Source organism: Diabrotica virgifera, chromosome 2 (assembly GCF_917563875.1).
Source record: "Diabrotica virgifera virgifera chromosome 2, PGI_DIABVI_V3a".
Taxonomy (NCBI): domain Eukaryota; kingdom Metazoa; phylum Arthropoda; class Insecta; order Coleoptera; family Chrysomelidae; genus Diabrotica; species Diabrotica virgifera.
In genome coordinates, this window is record NC_065444.1 from 224141162 (window position 1) to 224166686 (window position 25525).

General features: G+C 32.6%; 1 protein-coding gene across 1 annotated transcript; it reads right to left on the minus strand.

Moving 5' to 3' along the window:
- Positions 1-1067: 1067 nt before the first annotated feature.
- On the minus strand, positions 1068-25192 carry LOC126880434 (GTP-binding protein 128up). Its single transcript, XM_050644289.1, has 6 exons — positions 25019-25192; positions 24664-24960; positions 21949-22357; positions 16585-16714; positions 15467-15589; positions 1068-1409 (listed from the first exon to the last, which is right to left on the minus strand). The coding sequence occupies exons 1-6, from the start codon at positions 25058-25060 to the stop codon at positions 1307-1309; spliced, it is 1104 nt and encodes a 367-aa protein (XP_050500246.1). The 5' UTR covers positions 25061-25192; the 3' UTR covers positions 1068-1306.
- Positions 25193-25525: the final 333 nt, after the last annotated feature.

Below are 25525 nucleotides of genomic sequence, written 5' to 3' on the forward strand. Positions count from 1 at the left end.
TGAAATCCTACCTGTTTCCTGCTAGAGTTCGCGTCCGTTTTTAATTATTAACAATTTAGTGCAAAAATCGCGATTTTTTCGATTTTTTGCACCCCATTCACAAGCTAAATAGTTGACATAAAACCACAAAATTTAATTTTTTAGAACATTGAAAAACCTTCAAAACGCCGACTTTTATGATTTAAAAAGTTAATTTGTTGCTACGCAAACTGCAAAATAAGTGAAAATCGTTATTTGTTAATAACTTTTATTAAGACTACTTTAGAACTTTAGTGTTTCACCCAAAGTTGGGTATTGGGGTAATTAACAAACCCCTTAAAATTTGAGACCGATCCATTAATTAGTTTAAAAGTTATTATAAATGTTTATAAACTACAAAATTCCAAAAATTTGGCATTAGGATTTTTGATTATATTAATTAATTTTTTTATCTTTTTTTAATACATTTTGATACTATCAGTCTTCTACTTTCATTTGGCATACTCAGAATTGCCCTATGTCCATTATTTTCTGTCTTATGTTATTGCAAAATAAAGGTCTCTGGGATAAACAAATAGAATAACTTTTAAACTAATTAATGGATCGGTCTCAAATTTTGAGGGTTTGTTAAGTACCAATATACCCAACTTTGGGCGAAACCCTAAAATTCTAAGTTAAATTTAGTAAAAGTTAACAAATATCGATTTTCATTAATTTTGCAATTTGCGAAGCAACAGCTTGACTTTTAACATTAAAAAATCGGCATTTTGAAGCTTTTTCAATGTTTTAAAAAATAAAATTTTGTAATCTTATGTCAACGATTTAGCTTTTTAATGGGGTGCAAAAAATCGAGAAAAATCGCAATTTTTGACCTAAATTGTTATTAATTAAAAAACGGACGCGAACTCTAGGCGGGAAACAGGTAGGTTATCTTCCTATAGGTCTACAATAACTAAAAAAGTAGTCAGCTACCTGGATCTTTGAATGTCCTGAGAAAATCCTTATTTCTCTGAACTAATAACTGAACCGCTGATCCTGCAATGAAAGTTGTAACGACAATAAAGCTTATTACAATAAAACCAACACAGTCATGGTATATTGTTAGTTTATTTAAGTAGTTAAAAACATTTAAACTACGAAAATATCCAGCAAATAAGTATAATCTAAACTGTAAAATGTACATGATACACCTAGGTAAAATGTCAAAATTTTCACAAAAATAATTTTATTGTTTTAAAACAAGTATATCACTAGTGTTGTTCATATTATACTTAATATAAATATGTTTTGTAATCGCGATTCAACGTTAGTAAGAGGCAAACACACTTTAAACTTTCTTAACAATCTGTACAACATCTTCATCGCACAACACATGGTCTAATCCTACTTTTTGTGGTTGATGCTTGACCGATGATCCCCAAACAAGAGCACTAAAAAGAAAAATTCAAATATAAATACAATTGAGAACAAGGAAATAATATAAAAAAATTAGAGTGTGGCACATGCGGAGTGCCGACAGAAGTGAATACTTTTTATAGATTCGATTATATTCGGTTCGATTCAATTCGATTAGATTTAATTTTATTGTTTTCATCCAATTTTGAAAAAATGTGAAAACGTTGAATTTTCCTCGTCCGTCCGTAAACACAACTTCTCCGTCATTATACCAGATTTTATATCAATGTTTCACATTATAAGAATTTAAACGTGCGAGGGTTAGAACGCACGACGACATTCCAATGGTGGCGCATGTAATCATATGGAGCCTTTCTCACTAGACGGTGTTGAAACGTTCGGTGAAGTTGCCGTGTTTATGTCGTCCCTCGCTTACAACAACAGACGGCAGCCGTGCCGTCTTTACGCACCCAGTAGCATAGGGCACTTAATGCATCCTTTCATATGATACTGTCGTTCAGTCGCATGAAGGTAGTTTCTTTGGTTGTTTGGTACATTATTTTCATTTACACTTTGTGGCTGTTTAAAGTAGGTGCATATATTTTATATTTAGTCTGGGCTGATTATCGGAGAATAGGCCATTTTTGGGAAAAGTTGTTTACCAGCAATTTTATTGCTGGAATCGAATCTTATGATTGTATATATTAATAATACAGATATGCAAAGTCCGCAGATAGTGTGCTACTTTTTTTATAAACAAAATGGCGCCCGAAAATCGTGTTCCTTCAATTTTTGCTCTATAACTCTAAAGATTTTAACTTTAGACCAAAAACACCCAAATAAAAATTCACCGCAATTAAATTCTGCATAGAGACGTGTTTTTTCCGATTTACTTCGACGAAACTTTCCCCGGAAAAAGCGGGTTTTTCCAACAAAATCTTTAATTTTCAACTAAACTTTTAGATAAGTAGTTGTTAATCAATAATTAAATAACTTGGTAACGTAAAAGCCCTTTCCGTATATATTATAATTTCAGAAGCCGATGGAAATTGAATGAAGAGTTTAGCAACAATTGAAATGTTAATTAAAAATTTACGGTCGCTATAATAACGACAATAATTATGATGCATAAGAATAACTATTATTTTTTCATAAAAAGACACTATACGTATCTAATGTACTTTACAGAATTGAAATTGGACTATTTAGGCGGCCTCAGGAATATTTTAAAATTATAAACAATTTTTTGGCTTATAAACAAATAGAATATCTCGGGAAATATTAAACTAAATTAAATTGTGAAAACGGTATTCGAAAGACAGCGGCAGGGCGCTTCTTTTAAAAGAAAAAACGTTTAATTATGACGAGTGGTTCCTGAGATACAACCGGTCAAAGTTGACCGAAATTTACGGCAAAGATATAAACAATAGTATCATAATTTTCAAACCATCACCTTTTTATTTTTGTCCTCTTTCTCCACACCAATTTTCATATCTTTAAAATCCTCATAACATATATTATTATAATAAAAACTATCGATAATACGTGTGAAAATTGCCAAAAATAGCAAAATTCCAATCAAAAATTAGGTTGGAGAAAATGTAACCCTCAAAGTTCAAAATCGGTATACGTTAACAAAATGCATTTTCTCGGCTTCCCATGGAGCAATTTCCTTCATTCTTTTTTTGTTCCCAAGTAACTCGAGTAGAGCCATCGAACTAACGCATTATTAAATGTCAAACTTGCTTTTGTTTTGTTATAATAAATTTATTTATTTATTATAACACAATATTTTAATTTGTTTAAATAAAAATTGTTTAAATAATTATACAGCTTTCAAATGAGAATATTTATGTTTTTAACTTTAAAAGGTACACTTGTAGTAAGTTTATCTAAAAAAAGCCTACAACTGGAAAAAATATTTAATTTTCTCTTCTTATAAATTAATCTATTATAATCTATTATTATTAATCTATTATAACAAAACAAAAGCAAGTTTGACATTTAATAATGCGTTAGTTCGATGGCTCTACTCGAGTTACTTGGGAACAAAAAAAGAATGAAGGAAATTGCTCCATGGGAAGCCGAGAAAATGCATTTTGTTAACGTATACCGATTTTGAACTTTGAGGGTTACATTTTCTCCAACCTAATTTTTGATTGGAATTTTGCTATTTTTGGCAATTTTCACACGTATTATCGATAGTTTTTATTATAATAATATATGTTATGAGGATTTTAAAGATATGAAAATTGGTGTGGAGAAAGAGGACAAAAATAAAAAGGTGATGGTTTGAAAATTATGATACTATTGTTTATATCTTTGCCGTAAATTTCGGTCAACTTTGACCGGTTGTATCTCAGGAACCACTCGTCATAATTAAACGTTTTTTCTTTTAAAAGAAGCGCCCTGCCGCTGTCTTTCGAATACCGTTTTCACAATTTAATTTAGTTTAATATTTCCCGAGATATTCTATTTGTTTATAAGCCAAAAAATTGTTTATAATTTTAAAATATTCCTGAGGCCGCCTAAATAGTCCAATTTCAATTCTGTAAAGTACATTAGATACGTATAGTGTCTTTTTATGAAAAAATAATAGTTATTCTTATGCATCATAATTATTGTCGTTATTATAGCGACCGTAAATTTTTAATTAACATTTCAATTGTTGCTAAACTCTTCATTCAATTTCCATCGGCTTCTGAAATTATAATATATACGGAAAGGGCTTTTACGTTACCAAGTTATTTAATTATTGATTAACAACTACTTATCTAAAAGTTTAGTTGAAAATTAAAGATTTTGTTGGAAAAACCCGCTTTTTCCGGGGAAAGTTTCGTCGAAGTAAATCGGAAAAAACACGTCTCTATGCAGAATTTAATTGCGGTGAATTTTTATTTGGGTGTTTTTGGTCTAAAGTTGAAATCTGTGGAGTTATAGAGCAAAAATTGAAAAAAACACGATTTTCGGGCGCCATTTTGTTTATAAAAAAAGTAGCACACTATCTGCGGACTTTGCATATCTATATTATTAATACATACAATAATAAGATTCGATTCCAGCAATAAAATTGCTGGTAAATAACTTTTCCTTGTATTTTGCTAATTAGCCCAGAGTAATTATGATATCTCAGATTGATAGTGAAATATTAATAACAATAATTGAAGCTGAAGCGAGACCTGTTCATTGGGACAAAACAATAGAAATATATAAAGATAGAAACTTGACGAGAAATGCTTGGAATGGCGTATGCCGTGCACAGTGCACGAATTAATTTGAATGAATTAATTTGACGAATTAGGTGATAAAGAAAAAAACACATTTTATAAGTATGTACAGCAAAATTAATTACATATGTTACTGATAACAACAGTAATTAAAACTGCTAAGTATATTATAATAAACTTTATTTTACATAGTTGCAATTAACGTTGAGTATAGAGGGTGTTCCATCAATATGTGTGAATATAAAAATATATAAATCGTATCTTTTTGTGTTAATAGGATGGACCCAATGAATTCGGTTCCTCTTATTTCTCTTTCTTCGACAATAAAGTAAACCTATAATTTGATTTAGCTCCATATGAAATATACCTTTTATTCTACGAAATTATATTTAGTTTATAGGGTAAACAACTCGGTGAAAACTAGAGTAGGGCGGCGGTCACGTCTTGTGTGAAATTATCTAAAAACAACATTTAAAACGAGGGGAACAACATTTAAAAATGAATGGATGACAGAGGGTCTTTTAAATTCTGTACATGAAAAACATAGATTGTAATGTTGTTCTGAAGCTGTTTCCTTGAGGAATTTTTATAATAAACTAGTCTAAAGGGGAAATAAGCCACAATTTAACTAAAAAAATAATTTTATTAACGTTTTGACGCCCAAATCGGATGTCGAAACGTTAATAAAATCATTTTTTTAGTTCATTTGTGGCTTATTTCCCATTTAGAATAGTTTATTACATAGATTGTATGAGCTAATCCAAGATTCCACAAATAACCTTCGTGCGACTCAATTCTTATTGTGTGAAAAGGACAAGTGCGACAAAACTACGGCACGAGAAATCCCTCGCACGTTTAAAAATCTTATAATGTGAAATAGCACGTAGAATGACAAATGAGGTGTCGAATGAAAGCTTATAACCCAAGGATGGTACTAAAGCAGAAATTTAAACTGGGACTTTCGGTTTTAGAAATGAAACCGGAAGTACTGTTTTAAAGTCCCCGGATTAGTACAAGCGATATATTATTCGACGAGCCTTAGCACGACGAGAACAAATATATACTTCCGGTTTCATGACTGTCTGTCCGCGAATATAACTCCCCCGTTATTAAAACAGATAGAATGACAAGTGAAAACAAATGTATACTTTTGGTTTTTATATAATTTCCGGTTAAAAAGTTCTAATCGTAAGTGCCATATTATAGTCGCAGAAATAGTACATGTGACATATCAATCGAAGGGTATTAAAACGTCGAGCTTGAATCTTTAGTTCCGGTTTTGAAGGACCGAAAGTTTAGTAAAAATGACTCAAAATTAGTGAAATCGTATATAAATCGACGCAAAGTTACACGAAGAGTTGTTTAAAATAACGAGTTGTGACAAAAAATTGGTGTCAAAAATGTCACATTATATCTACAGATGCATATGAAAGATGACACAACGTCCATGGAAATCATCCACATGTTTACAAAAAATGTTAAAAAACTCATTGTTTCCATAAATTATAAGCGCTAAATGAAATTCACCAATTTCCCTAATCTTCTTTGCAACAATACATATACATAGTGTCAACACTTGCTTGTAAATTTGACGCACTGTCAGACAACGCGTTAATTTATTATTAACTTTTTCAGGGGCAGAAATGCTACAGCAACTCTTACTTTATTTGGACGGATTAGAGAAAATCAATGTAAATGCGGTACGACACATGTGCCACTGCCCAGTTCAGTGAATTTTTTTGTGGTACAATTATTTTTATTGGGTACCGTCGCCGTCGCCCCTAAAAGAGTTAAACCCTGTTGACACTTTTTTTGCGATATTTTGATCGCAATTTCTCCAGAAGGTTAACTTCACATTGAGGCCTATAGAATCAAAACCTGATAGATCCATGTTGTGAAATTTTGTCAGGAGACTAAAAAAACATTAAAAATGTAAATTTTCCAAAAAGTATCCGGCATTTCTCAATCAAAGGGGGATCATTAAATATCGTACAATGGCACACAAATTTTTCATTTTTCTGCATGCCCCTTACATCTTCAGAAATTTGTACTTGTAGTTTGGATTTAGCAGAACGAAAAATTTAGGATTTAGCAGGTTTTGATTCTGATGGGCTCAATTATGACAATTTAAATTATGTGACAATTTGCCGATCTCTTTCGGTTCTCACTACGTCTATCCACCTCTTAATTGGTCTTCCTACTGGCCGATGATGGTGACGTCCCACCTAGAGATTGCAATCCAGCAGCATTTTCAATCCAGCTGGATTTTTGCAAGATTGGCCTGAATCCAGCAAAATGTGGAATCAAAATAAAAACACGATTTTAATGTTTATTTTTTGTCTGTATGCTAAATTTCTAAACAACAGAAACATGAATTATTTAGTTTTATGTAAGTGATACCTTAAAAGCATAGGCCTTAACAACTTCGCACAGACTGCACATATAGCCGGTTGCGGAGAAAGCCCTTTCGGCCTCTGTGCTGGTGGGTTTTAAGGTCATCAAATAGTCATAGACCATCGACAAAAGATCGTCTTTCATTCTTTCGGGCACATAAACAGCCATATCCTTATTTCCAAAATTTACGTAATCTTTTTGAGAATCAGTTTTTTGGCTATAAATGTTTGCTCTTTCTCGTTTCAATTTAATCTCAAGTTCTTGTTCCAAAGTAAAATTCACAGGCTCCGGATTAGTTGGCCCATCTCTTCCATTATCTCTTGCACTGGTTCCACAGTTACTTGTTTATTTATACGAATCAACAAATTTTTCATCTCTTGTGGCATTGCATTCTTTTTCGGCAAGGGGAAGTAACCAGGATTGTTTAGTCCTTCGTCATACTTTTTTTGATTTTGTAAATACACTAATGTACCTGTAATCTCATAGAGACGCCGTTCCGTGATTCTGTTGCGTAGTGCTTCCGATAGATCGGCACTAAGGCTAGAGTCCTGGCTATTTAGTTTGTCTAAGACAAATTTCATGGTTGTGTCGGCGTTATCAAAGTGAACTCTATTATGTAAAGAGCTTCTACAGCCGGTTAAAAGTGGCGATTAACTCATTGATTATTGACCACTCGCCTGCAGAGAATGCAGCATGTGAAAAAAAGCGCTGGATCCAACTGGATTGCTGGATGCTGGATCCAGCAATTGCAATCTCTAGTCCCACCATAGTTCCGCTAGATAGGGTGGAAGAGATATTGAGGGTGGACAACTGGAGGAGAGCAGCCAGAGACAGATACTTGGAGGCGGATGCTGGGGGAGGCCAGGGCCCGACTTGGGCTGTAGCGCCATAGGAGAGGAGAGAGAGGAGAGACAATTTACTCTGGGCTAATTAGCAAAATACAAGGAAAAGTTATTTACCAGCAATTTTATTACTGGAATCGAATCTTATGATTGTATATATTAATAATATAGGTATTCAAAGTCCGCAGATAGTGTGCTACTTTTTTATAAACAAAATGGGGCCCGAAAATCGTGTTTTTTCAATTTTTGCTCTATAACTCCAAAGATTTTAACTTTACATCAAAAACACCCAAATAAAAGTCACCGTAATTAAATTCTGCATAGAGAGGTGTTTTTCCCGATTTACTTCGACGAAAAATATCCCCGGAAAATGCGGGTTTTTCCAACAAACTCTTTAATTTTCAACTAAAATTTTAGATAAGTAATTGTTTATCAATAATTAAATAACTTGGTAATATAAAAGCTCTTTTTGTATAGATTATAATTCCAGAAACCCATGGAAATTTAATTAACAGTTTAGCAACAATTGAATTGTTAATTAAAAATTTACGGTCCCTATAATAACCACAATAATTATGATACATAAGAATAACTTTTTGTGTAAAAAGACACTGCAGCTATCTAACAGAATTGAAATTGGACTATTTAAGCGGCCTCAGGAATATTTTAAAATTATAAACAATTATTTGGCTTATAAACAATTAGAATATCTCGGAAAATATTCAATTAAATTAAGTTATGAAAACGGTATTGAAAAAAAGCGGCAGGACGCTTCTTTTAAAAGAAAAAACGTTTAATTGTGATTAGTGGTTCCTGAGATACAATCGGTCAAAGTTTACCGGCATTTACGGCAAAGATATAAACAATAGGATCATAATTTTCAAACCATCACCTTTTTAGTTTTGCCCTCTTTCTCCACACCGATTTTCATATCTTTAAAATACTCATAACATACACACACCCAAACTTATATGGAATCACCATGTATTTCAAAGTAATATTTATTTCTTTTAAAAAAACTTGTTATTGTTGCGAAGATTAAAGGTTTTTATTGAAAATAAACAAATATATAAGACAATCGGATAGTACAGCCCGGTACGGTATAGATTATTTGCTTGAGTTGCAAGTTGAACGAAAATAAATAAACTAACTTTTGCGTCTAAAAACGAAAGTATGCCTCATGTGGGGTTATAGAACTTACAACGAGGAAAGATTATTGGTCTTGTAAAGAAAGTAATGTTCTCAGATGGACATAGCTGCAGAGCTAGGCGTAATACGGGGCGTTCTGTCCAAAACATTTGCTAGGTAACAGGAACTAGGAAATCTCAAAAATAATGCAAGGGAAAGTAGCCAAAGGTAATAACGGCACTCCACGATCGTTAGTTGTCTAATCAGCTGAAAGACATCCAACCATTTCTCACCTGCAGCTCCAAAGGCAGCTTTTGGAAGCTACAGGTGTAACTGTTTCAGTTGAAACGATAAGAAGAAAAGTTCGTACCAAGAAGTATACAGCAGGAGACAGTTATGGGTTCCCGAGTTATGCAGGAAGCACAAGATTGATCGCCTAAATTGGTGTCTTCACCACCAAAACTGGAATATTGGTAATTAACAAAATGTGATATTTTCAAAAACAGTCAGGATTTAATGTTATCAGATGGAAAGTGAGATGACCCATGAAATCGTGTACTTAGAAGTCGAGGAAGACAAGCAAGAACAAAAACTGTCAGATCTGTTTACAAATATACAAGGGGAAGTGTAATGTTCTGGAGAGGAATTGTGATCCGTAAAAGAACTCCTTTAATTCTCATCCAATCAACTTTAACTGCCCACAGGTATGTTGATAACCTGTAGTCAGGCTCTGGAGAGGTGAAACAGGAGAAAATTTAATTTTATTGCATGATAATGGACCTCTACATACCATTAGAGTGACTACAGACATCATTGAGCAGAAGATATCACTTGTTTGGAGTGGCCTGCTTGCTCACCCGAGCTTAATCCTATAGAGGATTTGTGGGATATACTTAAAAGAAAAATTAGAGCTCGCCGGAATAATCCACAAAACCCGCACGGCTAGTACAAGCTGCTTTTAAAGGATGGAGCAACCTACCACAACAAAATGTTGATAATTTGATTGGGAGCGTGCTCACGCAAACTGAAGCTTTCATAAGGACTAGAGGTGATAACACTGACTACCACAAAATAAAAAAAAAATAAATAAAAACAAGTTAAACATTATTCGTTTTACGTTGAAATTTTGTATGCTATTGACTTTAAAACAACTACTTTCAATTTGTTTGTAAAATACTTTATTGTTTTATTTAATTGTTATGTATTTGTTATTAAACAGCTTTAAAATAAATATTGTTTGACTTCGTGTCTTCGTTTTTTTAAATTCGCACGGAATAGTAAGAAATATCAGATGATTCCATATAAGTTTGGGTGTGTGTATATTATATATATATATATTTGTACAAATATTTTCGACCGTACTGTGTTAAATAGTGATTTTTTGAATAACGGCAATTCGGTCAGATGAAATAAAACTCTATTTGTTCTAGGTCTCAATATTTCGTCACTATTTGGTGACTTCTTCAGGAGAAAACTGTAAATTTATTAAGATTAGATATGGACAAAAGACAAAACATTTCATTACTTACAACTATAAGAGTGATAATTTAAATTCGTTTAACATATTATATTGAACATTGACTTGAGAAATGACTGATGTTATTTTGACATATATTTGGGAGTTATGGTAACTGCAATATATTTTATGTTAATAGAATGGTGTCTAATATTGAAAAAAAATTTTTTTAGTGAATACGTCAAAGTAAACCAGAGAAAGTATTTGCGAAATTTTAAGGTGGAAAGGTAATAGTAGACAAATCAAAAAGGACTTAAAGTATTTTAAATTGACTATAAAATGTAAATGATGGTACGTAATGAGTTAGTGTAAGACTGGTATTTGACGTATTCACTAAAAATTTTTTTCAATATTAGACACCATTCTATTAACATAAAATATATTGCAGTTACCATAACTCCCAAATATATGTCAAAATAACATCATGTTGTTCTGAAGCTATTTCCTTGTGGCATTTTTATGATTAATTATTTATATGGGAAATAAGCCACAATTAAAATGAAAAAAATAATTTTATTAACGTTTCGACGCCCAAATCGGGTGCCGTTGTCAAAATACAAAATATTACAGTAATATTTTGTATTTTGACAACGGCACCCGATTTGGGCGTCGAAACGTTAATAAAATTATTTTTTTCATTTTAATTGTGGCTTATTTCCCATATAAATAATTAAAAATAACATCAGTCATTTCTCAAGTCAATGTTCAATATAATATGTTAAACGAATTTAAATTATCACTCTTATAGTTGTAAGTAATAAAATGTTTTGTCTTTTGTCCATATCTAATCTTAATAAATTTACAGTTTTCTCCTGAAGAAGTCACCAAATAGTGACGAAATATTGAGACCTAGAACAAATAGAGTTTTATTTCATCTGACCGAATTGCCGTTATTCAAAAAATCACTATATATATATATATATATATATATATATATATATATATATATATATATATATCCCTAGTAACTCGAGTTGAGCCATCTAAATAACGCATTATTAAATGTCAAACTTGCTTTTGTTTTATTATAATAGATTAATTTGTTTATAAGAAAATAATACTACATATTTTTTCCAGTTGTAGACTTTTTTTAGGTAAACTTACTACAAGTGTACCTTTTACAGTTAAAAACCCAAATATTCTCATTTGAAAGCTGTATAATTATTTAAACAATCTTTATTTAAACAAATTAAAAATTTTTGTTATAATCAATAAATTAATTTATTATAACAAAACAAAAGCAAGTTTGACACTTAATAATGCGTTAGTTATAATATGGCTCTACTCCAGTTACTTGGGAACAAAAAAAGAATGAAGAAAATTGCTCCATGGGAAGCCGAGAAAATGCATTTTTTAACGTTTACCGATTTTGAACTTTGGGATTACATTTTCTCCAACCTAATTTTTGATTGGAATTTTGTTATTTTTGTCAATTTTCACTCGTAATATCGATAGTTTTTATTATAATAATATATGTTGTGAATATTTTAAAGATCTGAAAATTGGTGTGAAGAAAGAGGATAAAAATAAAAAGGTGATGGTTTGAAAATTATGATCATATTGTTTATATCTTTGCCGTAAATTTCGGTCAATTTTGACCGGTTGTATCTCAGGTTGTATTATCGATAGTATTATCAAAAAGGTGATGGTTTGAAAATTATGATCCTATTGTTTATATCTTTGCCGTAAATTTCGGTCAACTGTGGCCGGTTGTATCTTAGGAACCACTCATTACAATTAAACGTTTTTTCTTTTAAAAGAAGCGTCCTGCCGCTTTTTTTCCAATACCGTTTTCATGATTTAATTTAATTTAATATTTCCCGAAATATTCTATTTGTTTATAAGCCAAAAAATTGTTAATAATTTTAAAATATTATTGAGGCCGCTTAAATAGTCCAATTTCAATTCTGTAAAGTACTTTAGATAGGTACAGTGCCTTTTTATACAAAAATCATAGTTATTCTTAGGTATCATAATTATTGTGGTTATTAAAGCGACCGTAAATTTTTAATTAACAATTCAATTGTTGCTAAACTGTTCATTCATTCATTCAGTTTCCATCGGCTTCTGGAATTATAATCTATACGAAAAGAGCTTTTATATTACCAAGTTATTTAATTATTGATAAACAATTATTACTGACCTAAAATTTTAGTTGAAAATTAAAGATTTTGTTGGAAAAACCCGAATTTTCCAGGGAAAATTTTCGTCCAAGTAAATCGGGAAAAACAAATCTCTACGCAGCATTTAATTACGGTGAATTTTTATTTGGGTGCTTTTGGTGTAAAGTTAAGATCTTTGGAGTTATAGAGCAAAAATTGAAAAAAAAAACACGATTTTCGGGCGCCACTTTGTTTATAAAAAAAGTAGCACACTATCTGCGGACTTTGCATACCTATATTATTAATATATACAATCATAAGATTCGACTGCAGCAATAAAATTGCTGGTAAATAAGTTTTCCCAAAAATGGCATATTCTCCGATAATCTGCCCAGACTAAAACTAATTGTGCAACTATAACTTGTAAATAATTTTTAAAAAAAATTTTGTAAGGCAACTTCCTGGTGTTCAACTCAGGTATTGTTGCAAAAATCTTAAGAAATTTTAAACCAAAGGACTTCTATCTGTATTCGTCAATACTGGCATTAATGTAAAAGTATTAGGCCGTTCAAATGAAAAGGTACGAAACGTCGTAACAACGTAACCGCAAACATATTTGGCTATGCCGCTATGGGATAACAATAACGTAGTGAGACATCAAGTAGCTTTTGGGTTCGATCGGGACAAAGCCCGGGCGCCCGCATGCGTAGGAGAGAGTAAAAGCTCTTATAGCACTGTGGTTCCAAATGCCGAAAAGGTGGTCATGAACCTTTAAAAGCGTATATTGTTCATATACTTCGGAATTACTTTCGTACTCAAGGGTTTTTGGTACCGCTGATTACGAATCTGACATTATTTTTTTTGAAAAACAAAATGGCGGATCCAACATGGCGGAAAAAAATTGAAAATATCAATCAAAACGCAAAATTATTCGACAAATTTGGTAGTTTAAGGTCGTTTATTACAAATCCAACATTTTTTGAAAAACAAAATGGCGGATCCTATATTGCCGAAAGACATTCGAAAATGTTATTTTAAACTCATATTTTGTTGAAATTGTATATTATATATAAGCGCCTTTTGAAAGGGCTGTATACCAATACATTTCCTTTTTGAAGTACACTATTCAGAACCTACGAGTATTACTTATGTACAACCGCCTATACTTCGCAACAATCGCCAGAATCATGCAAAATGCGTCAGTCAACACTTTTGTATTCAAAAAACTGCCAGAAATGCAACGGCGCGGCAGTTACAGGCAGATAAACCATTGTGATTCTGTATCTTGTGAATGTACATTTTGAAATTAATAAACATTAATCGCAGAATTATGTACTGTTTGAATGTATTTTTACGAAATTTTGATTATTTCAAGTATATTTTTAGTGTTTATAGATTAACAAATTTTATGCATTTATTGTTATCAAATCTTTAGTCAACTTTTATCTTACATTAATACATACTTGAAAAAGAAGAATCTGCTTTACAGCAATAAACTACAAAACATTTTACAACGTTTTCAATATACGCGTTCTTTTTTACTTTCACTGCCGGCCAAAATAAGGTCGTACATGGCTCACTTGTCCCGAAGTTATGAATAAGAATAGATCCGGTCTGATCTTTATACCTGCGCATTACCACTCTACGATAGTATGAGAAAACAACTGCAAACATGAAAATCCCTAAATAGGGACTTTTTATTTTACCTCATGACCACGTTTTAAGCATATGGAACCACGTGCGCCGTCCTATTGACGCGGCAGTTCGTGTGAGGACACCATGGCGTTCACAATGCAAAATTCGACGATTGAGGAGCAGCGACGCGCGACGCCTTATTAGGTTTTTAATGGTGGAAGGTATTAAACCGGCCGCTATTGATCGTCGGATGGTGAACATATACGGGGAAGACTATGTGTACGATAAACCAGTGAGAAAATTGAATGCCCGTTTTCGTGCAGACCGTGAGAGCTTGGTTGATAAACGATCTGGCCGGGCAATCACCGGCAAAGATCGTCAGCTTACTTTCTTTACTTTTTCGTGTCTGGATCAGGCTACAGTTTTCTGCCCAGTATCGGGCTACGTCTACACCCTTTGTATTTGCGAGTCATAAATCATCGAGGATGCATTGTGATGGGCAAAGTCTGTATACTCTCAGATTCTCCACGTTCTGTATTTCCCCACATTCACAAAGTGCGTCGTTATCTGCCTCGATGCCCCATTTAATGAGGTTCGGTTTTATAGAGGCAACACCTGTGCGTATGCGGTTGAGTGTTCGCCAATAGGTTCTCCAGTCCAGGTTCATTCCATTAGGTCGTTCTGGATGTAGAGGGAACAGTTCGGGTGGTTCAACGCTGACATTTCTCGTAAACCTTTTCCTTGATTTAAGTCGGCTGGTTCCTGGCGGTTCGTCAAACCCGTATAATTGGTGCCTTTCATCGAAAGTTTACCTGAACTTCTCCACATATTGTGAGGCGCATCTACGGTCGTCTGGTGATGCGAATCCAGCTGCTCGGTACAGTAGGGGTAGGCTTCATACCCCTCCGGCAGCAAAGGAGCAGCTTGACCATGCGCCCTACGCAGGACATGTCGTCCTGCGATTTCCATGTGTTCGGTCCCCTAAAAAAAATCTCGTTTCACCTCAGACGACGAATTGAAGGACGCTGTGAGAGACTGAGTCTCATCACGGCCACAGGAATTCTGGGAACAAGGAATCCTTGGGCGTCTTCTGCTGGTTAATCAAGGGGATCGTTGTGCTTAGGCCGATGGTGAATACTTTGAATATAGACTTCATTTATAATCAGTGTCGTTTCGTACCTTTTCATTTGAACAATCTTAATACAAGTATAAATATGAAACATAATGCATACTAAAGAAACTACTTACTATTTAAATTCCTTGGCAATACTCCTATGCAGCTTATTACAAAAATCTTCAACCGATGTATGTTCCGAATGTAAAACAATGGGTGAATTATAGTCCGGCAGTTGTCCTTTAGGTTTTGTGTAACTAAAGAATACAAAAGCAATAAGAGAATATATTATACAAATAAAAAAAGTAAGTAAATAGTACGTTCTTTGACGGAAAAAGTTGCAAAACCTACAAATTTTGAAGACTGCTTAGATTAACATGAAATTTGGCATAAACATAGGTAACATGTCAATGAAGAAAAGTGATATTGTGCCGATGTGTTTTTCTCCTGGGGTGAGTTTCGCCCCTTCTCGGGTGTGAAAAAATATATGTTCAAAATAAGTCCGCAAATGGATAAACTAACTAATTCTAAGTAACTTTTGTTCTATAGCATTTATTCACTAAGTTAATACTTTTCGAGTTACAGTAAAACCTGTGTTAACGGCCACCTGTCCTAACGGCCAGTTTAAAAATTTCCCAAACCAATTATATGTACACTACAAAAACTGGCAATAGCGGCCACCTTTCTATATTGGCCAATAGTTCTTTCATTTTTAGTGGCCGTTACTGACAGGTTTTACTGTATTTAAATATGTTAATTTTTCAGCAAAAAAACATGTTCTGGAACTATTTCCTCTTGGCATTTTTTGTAATTAACTATTCTAAATGGGAAAAAGTCATAGTTAAACTAAAAAATGATTTTATTAACGTTTCGACATCCACATCGGATGTCGTTGTCAAAATACAAAATATTAAGAAATTAAACAAAAATGCTGTTGCTTAGTAAAAAATTCTTTTAATAATTTAATTTAATCTGACACATTTATATCGGCAATTCAGACATATATTATAAATTTTAAAGTAGAAACCCCTTCCACATTAAAACGGAAATAAAACCTGAAAATGGCGGAGCTAATCAGTTTTTAAAATAGACCTTGGCTACACTCTCTAGACGCACACTGACGTCTACTAGATTCATCTCTTTTTATTCACAATGTATTATGTTTTCCATCTTTTGCGTTATTTTGCCGGTTACTAGCGCGCTCATCACTGTATAAATGTAATAATCCTAATAAAAAAATCATGATACGTACATCCTCACTAATTTCAAATATTCCCACATCTTTTCCAATAGATCATCGAAATTCCACCTGTGATGTGCAGATATTGGTACACAATGAGGTATTTTGTATATTACATCCAATTCTTCAATGCTGATCTGATCTAAAAAATGAAAGCATTTTAAAAAGATCCATTATTATGACTAAATTTCAGATAATAATATTAGTAATGGCCTTAGTGATAAAATAGAATTATACCGACGTTATGTTCAATCACAAATGAATACATTAATTTGTAATCTCACATTATTCTTAACTTCATAAACTTTTATAGTTTCACAGTGTATAATTGAAACATTGTGAAACATATCGAGTAATATTTTAATAATTAGAGTCCATTCTACCTGCAAACTTAATAAATTGCCACATAATATATTTTCTAACTGAACTTCTTAAATGTTGCAATAACGTCCTCGATTAAATTGTATTGTAAGCTCAGAGTTCAAAGTTTGTTATTAGGATGGATGCATTAACCTCTGTGTTGATGGATACATTATTTGTGAAATTATAAATTTGGGTTTTGAGCGCAGTCTATTATAGAAAGTTTCCTGACCAACAACTATAGTGTAATAATCAGTAGATGTCAATAAAACCATATTTTTTACTCCACGACTTCAAACATTTATTTATCATCATCGATCTAGAAGAAACTGACACAGGGCATTAGAAAACAATTCGAACCTGATATTTACATCGAATCGTCCATTTGGTCCTTCGAGTCGGATTTGTAATAAATGATAGTAACAGATAAAATGATCATATTGTTACTCCGCTCGTCCCTACCGCCTAAAATCAGTCCCATTGTTCGCGGCCAGGATAAAATCATCGAGAAAATACGTCAGAGTGCGTCAGAATGTCTGCAGAATTTTCTACCATCCGACAATGAGTTCGAACGACGGCTTTCTCCTTCCATCCAGTACCTGATTCAAGCTGAGCCTAGAATATGGTAGAATATAGTACCGTAGCATATTAGACGATAATTTGAAACGCACAGGCATTCAATTTTTCGAGTTTTAAAGTGAACATTTTGTACCATTTCTGTCGTGAAAATTTATATCCCATATATAATCGTGAACTTGTTCTATTCCATCTTGTCCGATACTCATTGTGATGCCCTCATCTGTATTTGTTATGATTTCACACTTATTGATGCTAATTTATTTATGTTATTCAGAAGTGTGATTCCTCTCCAGTTTTCGAAATATCTTTAGGTATACTTTTTTAGCATCTTTAAATCCCATTTTCCATTCTTTGGAGAACTTTTCCTTTCTTCAGGCTCTCCGCAAGAGCAGTTTGATCAACTCTCTCATGCATTGAGTCCACTCCAGTGGACAGATTTTTTAACTCCAAAAAATATATTTTAGTTCTATGAAACTTGTGCGAAATGCATGAAATCCCTTTCAGTGGACTCTAATCAAGTAACTACTACCGCTATCTATAATATTTATTTTGAAAGTCAAAGTTTGTTTATGTTAGTATCTATAAATAGTCACATGACCGCGATGGTCACCTGTGAATTGCCTGAAATAAGTGTCCGTAGTTTCTACGGAAAAGCACAAAAAAAGGTAAGAAAATATTTTTTTACTGAATTATGTATTTTACACAATTAGCCTTTATTGTTATAATTTCAAAAGAATTGAAAAACTCACTGAAAATATTACCTTGAAGTTACGTCCACTAGAGTGGACATCATGCAATATGTAACTTAGAATTCCACTCTTGTGGTATGTTTTATAAGTATAATTTTCAGATGGGTAGTAGGTTTCTTGTTCACATATTTTTTGTTATTTTCTTGTCAAAGATTTATTATTTATTTAGGGATTTTCGAGGGCCTTTTTTATGTACTTAACTATATTATTTTAGTAGAAATAAATAAATTTTATTTATTGGCATAATAGTACTTCTTCAATGGGAAACTTTATTCTGTTTCAGAAAGTACTTTTTGCCGATGAAGACGACAATACGGATAAAACACCTTTATGTTTACCAGAAAATGAAGACCTTATAGGTATTGACAATGATGACATTATTTATGATTTACCCGAAGGTTTAGACTTGGATTCTGATTAAAATGTCGAAGATGTCACTCTAAAGCTTGCAAAAAAACAACAAAATACATCTGCAAAAGGTACAACGAGCCGCTGTGTCCATCGTGCTTTGAACATTTTCATACCAGTAACTGACGCTTCCGCGATTCCGCAAGTGCATAGTGACCACTAGAGTAGACGGAATATTTTTTAGGTTTTAAGAAAAAAATTTCATGTTTTTGAAGTTATACTTCTTTAGGCGGGTTGGGAGTAAATTTATATGTACGCGAATTCATCAAAAGTCTTGGTCCTGGGCACAGCTTAAACGTTATACGTCTTCTGGTTGGGTAATTACAATGACCTGTCAACAAGTGTTCAATATGTCGGTTATTTTACTAATATGTCAATGGTTATGGGTAAACAAATTGTGTGTATATTACTTTTTATTGTTGTGAGGACAGAAACAAAAAGCAAGTTTATAATTTTGATTTATGGTTTGATTTGGTTTATAATTAAGCAAGTTTCAGTATTGTAATAAAAAATTACATACCTATTTGGAAAATGTACCTAGCTAGTAGGTAAATGCTTTAATTTACATAATTTGATTAACAACAAAATTTATACCAGTCTTCATCTAATATATTGCTTTTTTAGTCTATATTTTGTTGTATTTTAATTCCACAAGAATTCCACAAGCAACTGTCAAAAAAGTTTGAAACGTTTAGTTGCTATATCTTCCCACATTATTCATATGTCTCTGTAGCTAAATTCTGCATGCTATGAGTTCAAAATCTACAACCTGATAGACGCAGGTTCAATCCCCAATGCAAATTTTTATTTTTTTATACATTTTATGATTGTAAGTATATTTATTATATTTTTTTTTTCAGAAAATACGTATTTAGTTAAAATTTTTGTCAACAATTATTGTTCAGGAATCATTTCTTTGTTTCATTTTTCAATGTGTTTTATTCTTTTATTTTTTTAATTTTTGGTATTGTTTTAATAAAAATTTTTGGAAAGTAGTAAGTATTAAAAAATTAGTTTAATATTTAAATAAAATATAAATAAACTGTTTAAAGTATATTGATTTCGTTGAAATCATTATAATAGAAGTATAACTTCTTACGTGCATACAAAGTACACACATTCTTTTTTTACACTTAGTATATTTTTATTAAAGTGATTTTTTTAATATGTTATAGCCTTATTCTTCAACAATATCGCTGTAATAACATTATTGCTAAACAGGTAAGTGTTATTTTATACCGCGTGTAACAATGATAGTGTGTTTTTTCCTCAAAGTTCCACCTTGTGGAATATTCTAGCGCTAGCATATATAAAATATTGAAATTAAAACTCAACTGTAGCCTTAGGTTTTCTTAACATTTTGCTTTTAATTCATTCGCATACGTTGGATAATAAAAAAGTTAGGTATTTTAACAACTAGCAACGTTCTTCATCAATACAGGGTGTTTCTAAATAAGTTCGACAAACTTTAAGGGGAAATTCTGCATAAAAAATAATGACCGTTTCATTTATAAACATATGTCCGCAAATGCTTCGTTTTTGAGATACGGGATGTTGAATTTTTTTTTACAAACTGACGATTTATTTACTGCTCTAAAACCGGTTAAGATATGCAAATGAAATTTGGTGGGTTTTAAGAGGTAGTTATTGCGCATATTTGACATGCACTTAAGAATTTTATATTCACCATTGGCGTGCATACGGGTCATATTACCCGGTCATATTTCCCGTATGCACGCCAATGGCGAATATAAAATTCTTAACTGTATGCCAAAAAATGCGCAATAATTACCTCTTCAAACCTACCCAATTTCATTTGTATATATCATGCGGATTTAGAGCAATCGTCAGATTGTATGAACAAATTCAACATCCCGTATTTCTGAAACGAAGCATTTGCGAACATATGATTATAAACCTAACGGTCATTATTTTTTCATGCAGAATTACCCCTTAAAGTTTGTCGCACTTATTTAAGAAACACCCTGTATTGATGAAGAACGTTGCTAGTTGTTAAAATGCCTAACTTTTTTATTATCCAACGTAAGCAAATGAATCAAAAAGCAAAATGTTAAGAAAGCCTAAGGCTACAGTTGAGTTTTAATCTCAATATTTTATATACGCTAGAATATTCCACAGGGTGTTTCGAACTTTGAGGAAAAAACACACTATCATTGTTACACCCGGTATAAAATAACACTTACCTGTTTAGCAATAATATTATTACAGCCATATTGTTGAAGAATAAGGCTCTAACACAGCGGTTCTCAATCTGTGGTACATGTACCACTGGTGGTACATATCATTATTTGCGGTGGTACACAAAACGCAAAACTGTCAAAATCACCACTATTACAGTTAATTAGATTACCTATCTAGATAGGTAGTTATTTCAGTTAGGTGGTACCAAAAATATTAAAAAGTATTTTGTGGTACATGACTCAAAAAGATTAAGAACCACTGCTCTAACATATTAAAAAAATCACTTAAATCGGCCAACAGGTTTAGGAAATACGAGACTTCAAAAATGACCAAATTTTTAGGTGGGCCGATTTCTATGCACGTAAGTTTATTTTCTAATTGTTAATTTTTAATATTTCGCAATAAAATAATTATTCCAAGAAAAAAAAATTTCCTTAAAATTATGCATGAGAGGGTTAACTCAGTTGCTGTTCTTAGGCTCAAGTAACAAATCATTGAGCTTTATATCCTGTGCGTCTTCTGGTAGTGCTGAGACTCACAAAAAGAAATATTTATGCTATCTTTTGACTTGTTCCTGTGACGATGTGTATATCTCCATGTGTAATACTTCTTCCAATTGGTTGGTGGGTGCATATCTGCTGTTGGCTAGTTGTTTAATGATTTCCCTAAATACTGTGTTTATATATTTTTTTATTTATTTAAATTATTTTCAAGTGAATTATCAATCTTAATTAATTATAATTCTTGTTATGATACATTGTACATAGTTTTATAGTTGATTTTAATAAATCCAAAAATACCATTGAATTTAAAAAAAATCACTGTAAAGGGGGGGTGGGAATTATGAGGGAGGGCCTTGACTTTAAATGATGCTTTACGACAAAGTGATGGAGGGTATAAAAAAATCCAAATGTTTTATGACATAGTTTATGGATGTTCCTTTAGACTAGTAGCAAAGAAATTTGGACACAATACATTTCAAATCTATGCATTCATGTTCATCAAACATTCATTTACATTAATGGATTCTACAATTAAAAAATTGGTGATAAAATAGTGTTTTGATAAATTCACTTACCTATTTTATTTAATATATAAATGCACGGGACATAAATTCTGTTGCCTTCAATAACATCTATGAGATCATCACTGGTGGCATCATATTTCAAAGTAACATCAGCATTATGAATTTTGTACTCAGACAGGATACTTTTCACAGTATCCGAGTCAAGTTCAGATTGCGGTACCATACAGTTAAGATTAACTCCTCCTTTGTCTTTTTTCCGAAAATATATGTTAGGAGGTTGTTTGTTCAATCTTAAGCCGAAGCCTTCCAATTCATGCTCAATTAATTTTTTATGTCCCAGTGGCTTTAACACGTCCAGGCACAAAAAGATTAAACTGCATGTTCTTGCTACTGCTATTACTTGCCTACCTCTACCTTTACCATCTTTGGCACCTTCAATGATACCAGGAAGATCTAGCAACTAACAAAATACAAATGTTAGTTTCAAGTGATAATTAATTTAAGCGAAAGTTTTATTTTTATTAAAATTAAAATAATATCAAAAATAAAACTTTATTGGAACCAATTTTCTGGTAACACCTTCGTGGTTTCTAAAATTTGCAAACCAACAAATTAACGGAGGAAAGAACGCTAAAACGGTAAAATTTCAACGAAAAATGGTCCTGCATACTCAGCTAGGAGCAAAACTAATAGAAATAAATAATCATTCCGTTGTAAAACGAAACAAGAGCCGTCTTATATTTCAGTTCATTCAGAGAGCGCCATAAGGACTCTAACCGGTTTTGAACCTTATTAGGTTCTTATCAGAGTGATCTCTGAACAAACTGAAACAAATCTGGCTGCTAGTATCGGTTCACAACGAAATAACGTTATTAGTAGCCTGATTTGTTTCAGTTTGTTCAGAGATAGTGTGGTCCTTTATTTGAATTTCGCGCCACTGACAGCCTGATGGTCACTTGTCACTCAAATTAGAAGTGAGAAAAAGAAGAGGAATATAACCTCACTTTAATGACTTTTATGTTTGATTACGATTATGGCAGTTTGACATTTTACGTTAATATTCATTTTTATTGTTTATGTGTAAGGAATGTTTATGTTCAATAAATACAGTTACGAAAATGAAGCCCATATTATTTCATTAAGGGAGCCTACAAGTCATACATGCACTCTCTGATGAGAACCTAACAAGGTTCGAAACCAGTTAGAGTGCTTATGGCACTCTCTGAACAAACTGAAATATAAGATGGCTCTTGTTTCGTTTTACAACGGAATGATAAGATGGGCAAATATTCACCTAGATCTAGATTTTTTGCACTGATGGCCGAATTCATTTCTGGTATCAGGCATGTGATTATTTGAGTGGTTGTGGAATAGGTAGTCTTCATTGTGATGCGAAAATCTAGATTATGTAATTAAGTTTCTGATGTTTATATTCTATTTTGTTTTATTGTATTTTTAATTAGCACACATTGACATTGAAAACATTTTTTTAGATAAGTACCTATACACTGAAAATTTCTTTTAATTGTTAATCATATTGGTCAGCAACCTGTTGAAAATAAATAAATATTAACCTGATCACACATGAAGGGTACAGGCAAAGAAGGTGCTATGTCAAAATAATAAGTTTCAAGAAAAATGGTTTTAAAGGTTAAGACTCTGGTGTTTGTAATTATTTATGCACTGACGAAAACCCGTTTATTTACTAAATTTGCTGGAATTACAGTGATGGCATCAGCCTACGTGTACACAACATGACATAGCACTTTTTTGCTGGGACCGTACGGACTTGTTTTCACCTTCTCAGCCTGACTAGAGAAATTAAAACATGTTATTCCGAACTGAACACATTCATCACTGTGATTGATTTATAGAATGGTAGTCGAGATCGCTGGCTAACAGAGGAACCCAGAAACTCATTTTCTGAAAAAATTGACATAGCACCTTCTTTGCCTGTACCCTTCACATGTATTCGTAACAAACACCCTCATGTATGTTATAATTTAGACTTATGCATGCCAGTTTAACCTAGTAGTGCAGTCAGTGAGGGTATTTGGCTCCGAAATACACCCTACTGCATCAATTTACTTGATACTTTCAAATTATCAGGTAAACAGTAATTTCAATTTACTTGACAGTTGCTAAACTACATTGTGGCTTGGCAACACTAGATTATTGTTACGATTTCGAACTTAGTGCAAAAATTTATAGGAATTTACATAAAATTGGCTACAAAATTAAGCAGGATTTAAAAAACTTGAATTATTTTATTTCGTTTTATGGTGTTTTAGAGCGAGCAAAACTTTTTATCAAGAATGACATTTTTCGCTAAAACTGAACATAAAAAAGTTTTTCCTCTTGGGCACCCCAACCGTGGACACATTGTAGATCAATATTATTGAGTCATGTCAGCGCTACTGTTTTTTCACCATTTATTCGTCAATCATATTGCTTCAATAATATTGATCTTGTAAAGGTTGCTTTATACATACAAGTAACAGCTTCGCTGCATAAGAAGACAAATAAACCTCATATTATACTAACGGTGTGGCTATATCGACTGTGTTGTAACTGACTGTGTGAACTGTGTCCAAGGTTCACTAGGGGACATAATATGATTCATAAAGCACTCAACACAAGTTTATAAATATCTCTAAACACAGCAAAATTGTTATATTTTCAAAAATGAATAATTAGTATATGGATAGAGTGGCAGTAACTAAAACAAAAAGACTATGTAGATGACAATATTTTACATTAGAGTACCTGTATTTTTGCTCCCTTATATTTAATGCAACCAGGCACAGTTGTCAGTGTTGTGAATTCATAGGCAGCTACTTCAGAATACACACCAGCTAAATTACTTAGTAAAGTACTTTTTCCCACCGATGGAAAACCTACAAACCCTACTCGTGCATCTCCAGTTTTAGCTACATCAAAACCTTCGCCTGTACCTCCACCACCACCTTTTGGAGTAATTAGTTCTCTCCGAAGTTTTGCTAAACGTGCCTTTAAAAGTCCCAAATGTCCTGCTGTTGCTTTATTTTTTTGAGTTCTGGCCATCTAAAAACCGGTCAGAGGTTAGGAACATTTTAATCCATTTTTGAATTAATATCCTTACCTCGGCTTCTATAGCCGCGATTTTTTCGACAATGGTACTCATTTTTCTTAATTAATTTCACTGGTCCAAAAAATAATAATCGTTTAATATCAGTTTTAAACTAATTCACGTGTCAGCTTGAAATTTGAACAAATATGTTTCTAAAAATCTGAAACACTAATGTCAAAGTCAAAGTTGAAGTCACGACAGTGTGAAGCTAGCTATAACTAAATGTTGTATGTCTGTGTGGGTGGACAACACGTGTTCTGTGGTGTTTCAAGGTGCAGCAAGAAACGATGAAAATTTTCTTGCTTGAATTATTCAACCCACAGGTGCTCGTATTTGGGAAAAGAAATGTACTTTGGGACTTTTCGTACTTAAAAGTAGTTGCATAATTTGATTTTCAATTTAGTACACAGCAGTGTCTCGGCATCTTAATAATACAATAAAAACAAAGAAAATTAGCACAACCTCTCCACGTAAACACACTAAAAATGGTGTACTATCGGACTACCTTCAACGTTGCCA

Excerpts from the sequence above, each read along its gene's own strand:
- LOC126880434 (XM_050644289.1), bottom strand. The coding sequence starts at position 25,060 with ATGAGTACCATTGTCGAAAAAATCGCGGCTATAGAAGCCGAG. Across the intron at positions 22,358-24,663 it reads ATAAGGGAGCAAAAATACAG|TTGCTAGATCTTCCTGGTAT; the intron begins GTACTCTAATGT and ends GTATTTTGTTAG. Across the intron at positions 1,410-15,466 it reads ATTGCCAAGGAATTTAAATA|TGCTCTTGTTTGGGGATCAT; the intron begins GTAAGTAGTTTC and ends TTTTCTTTTTAG.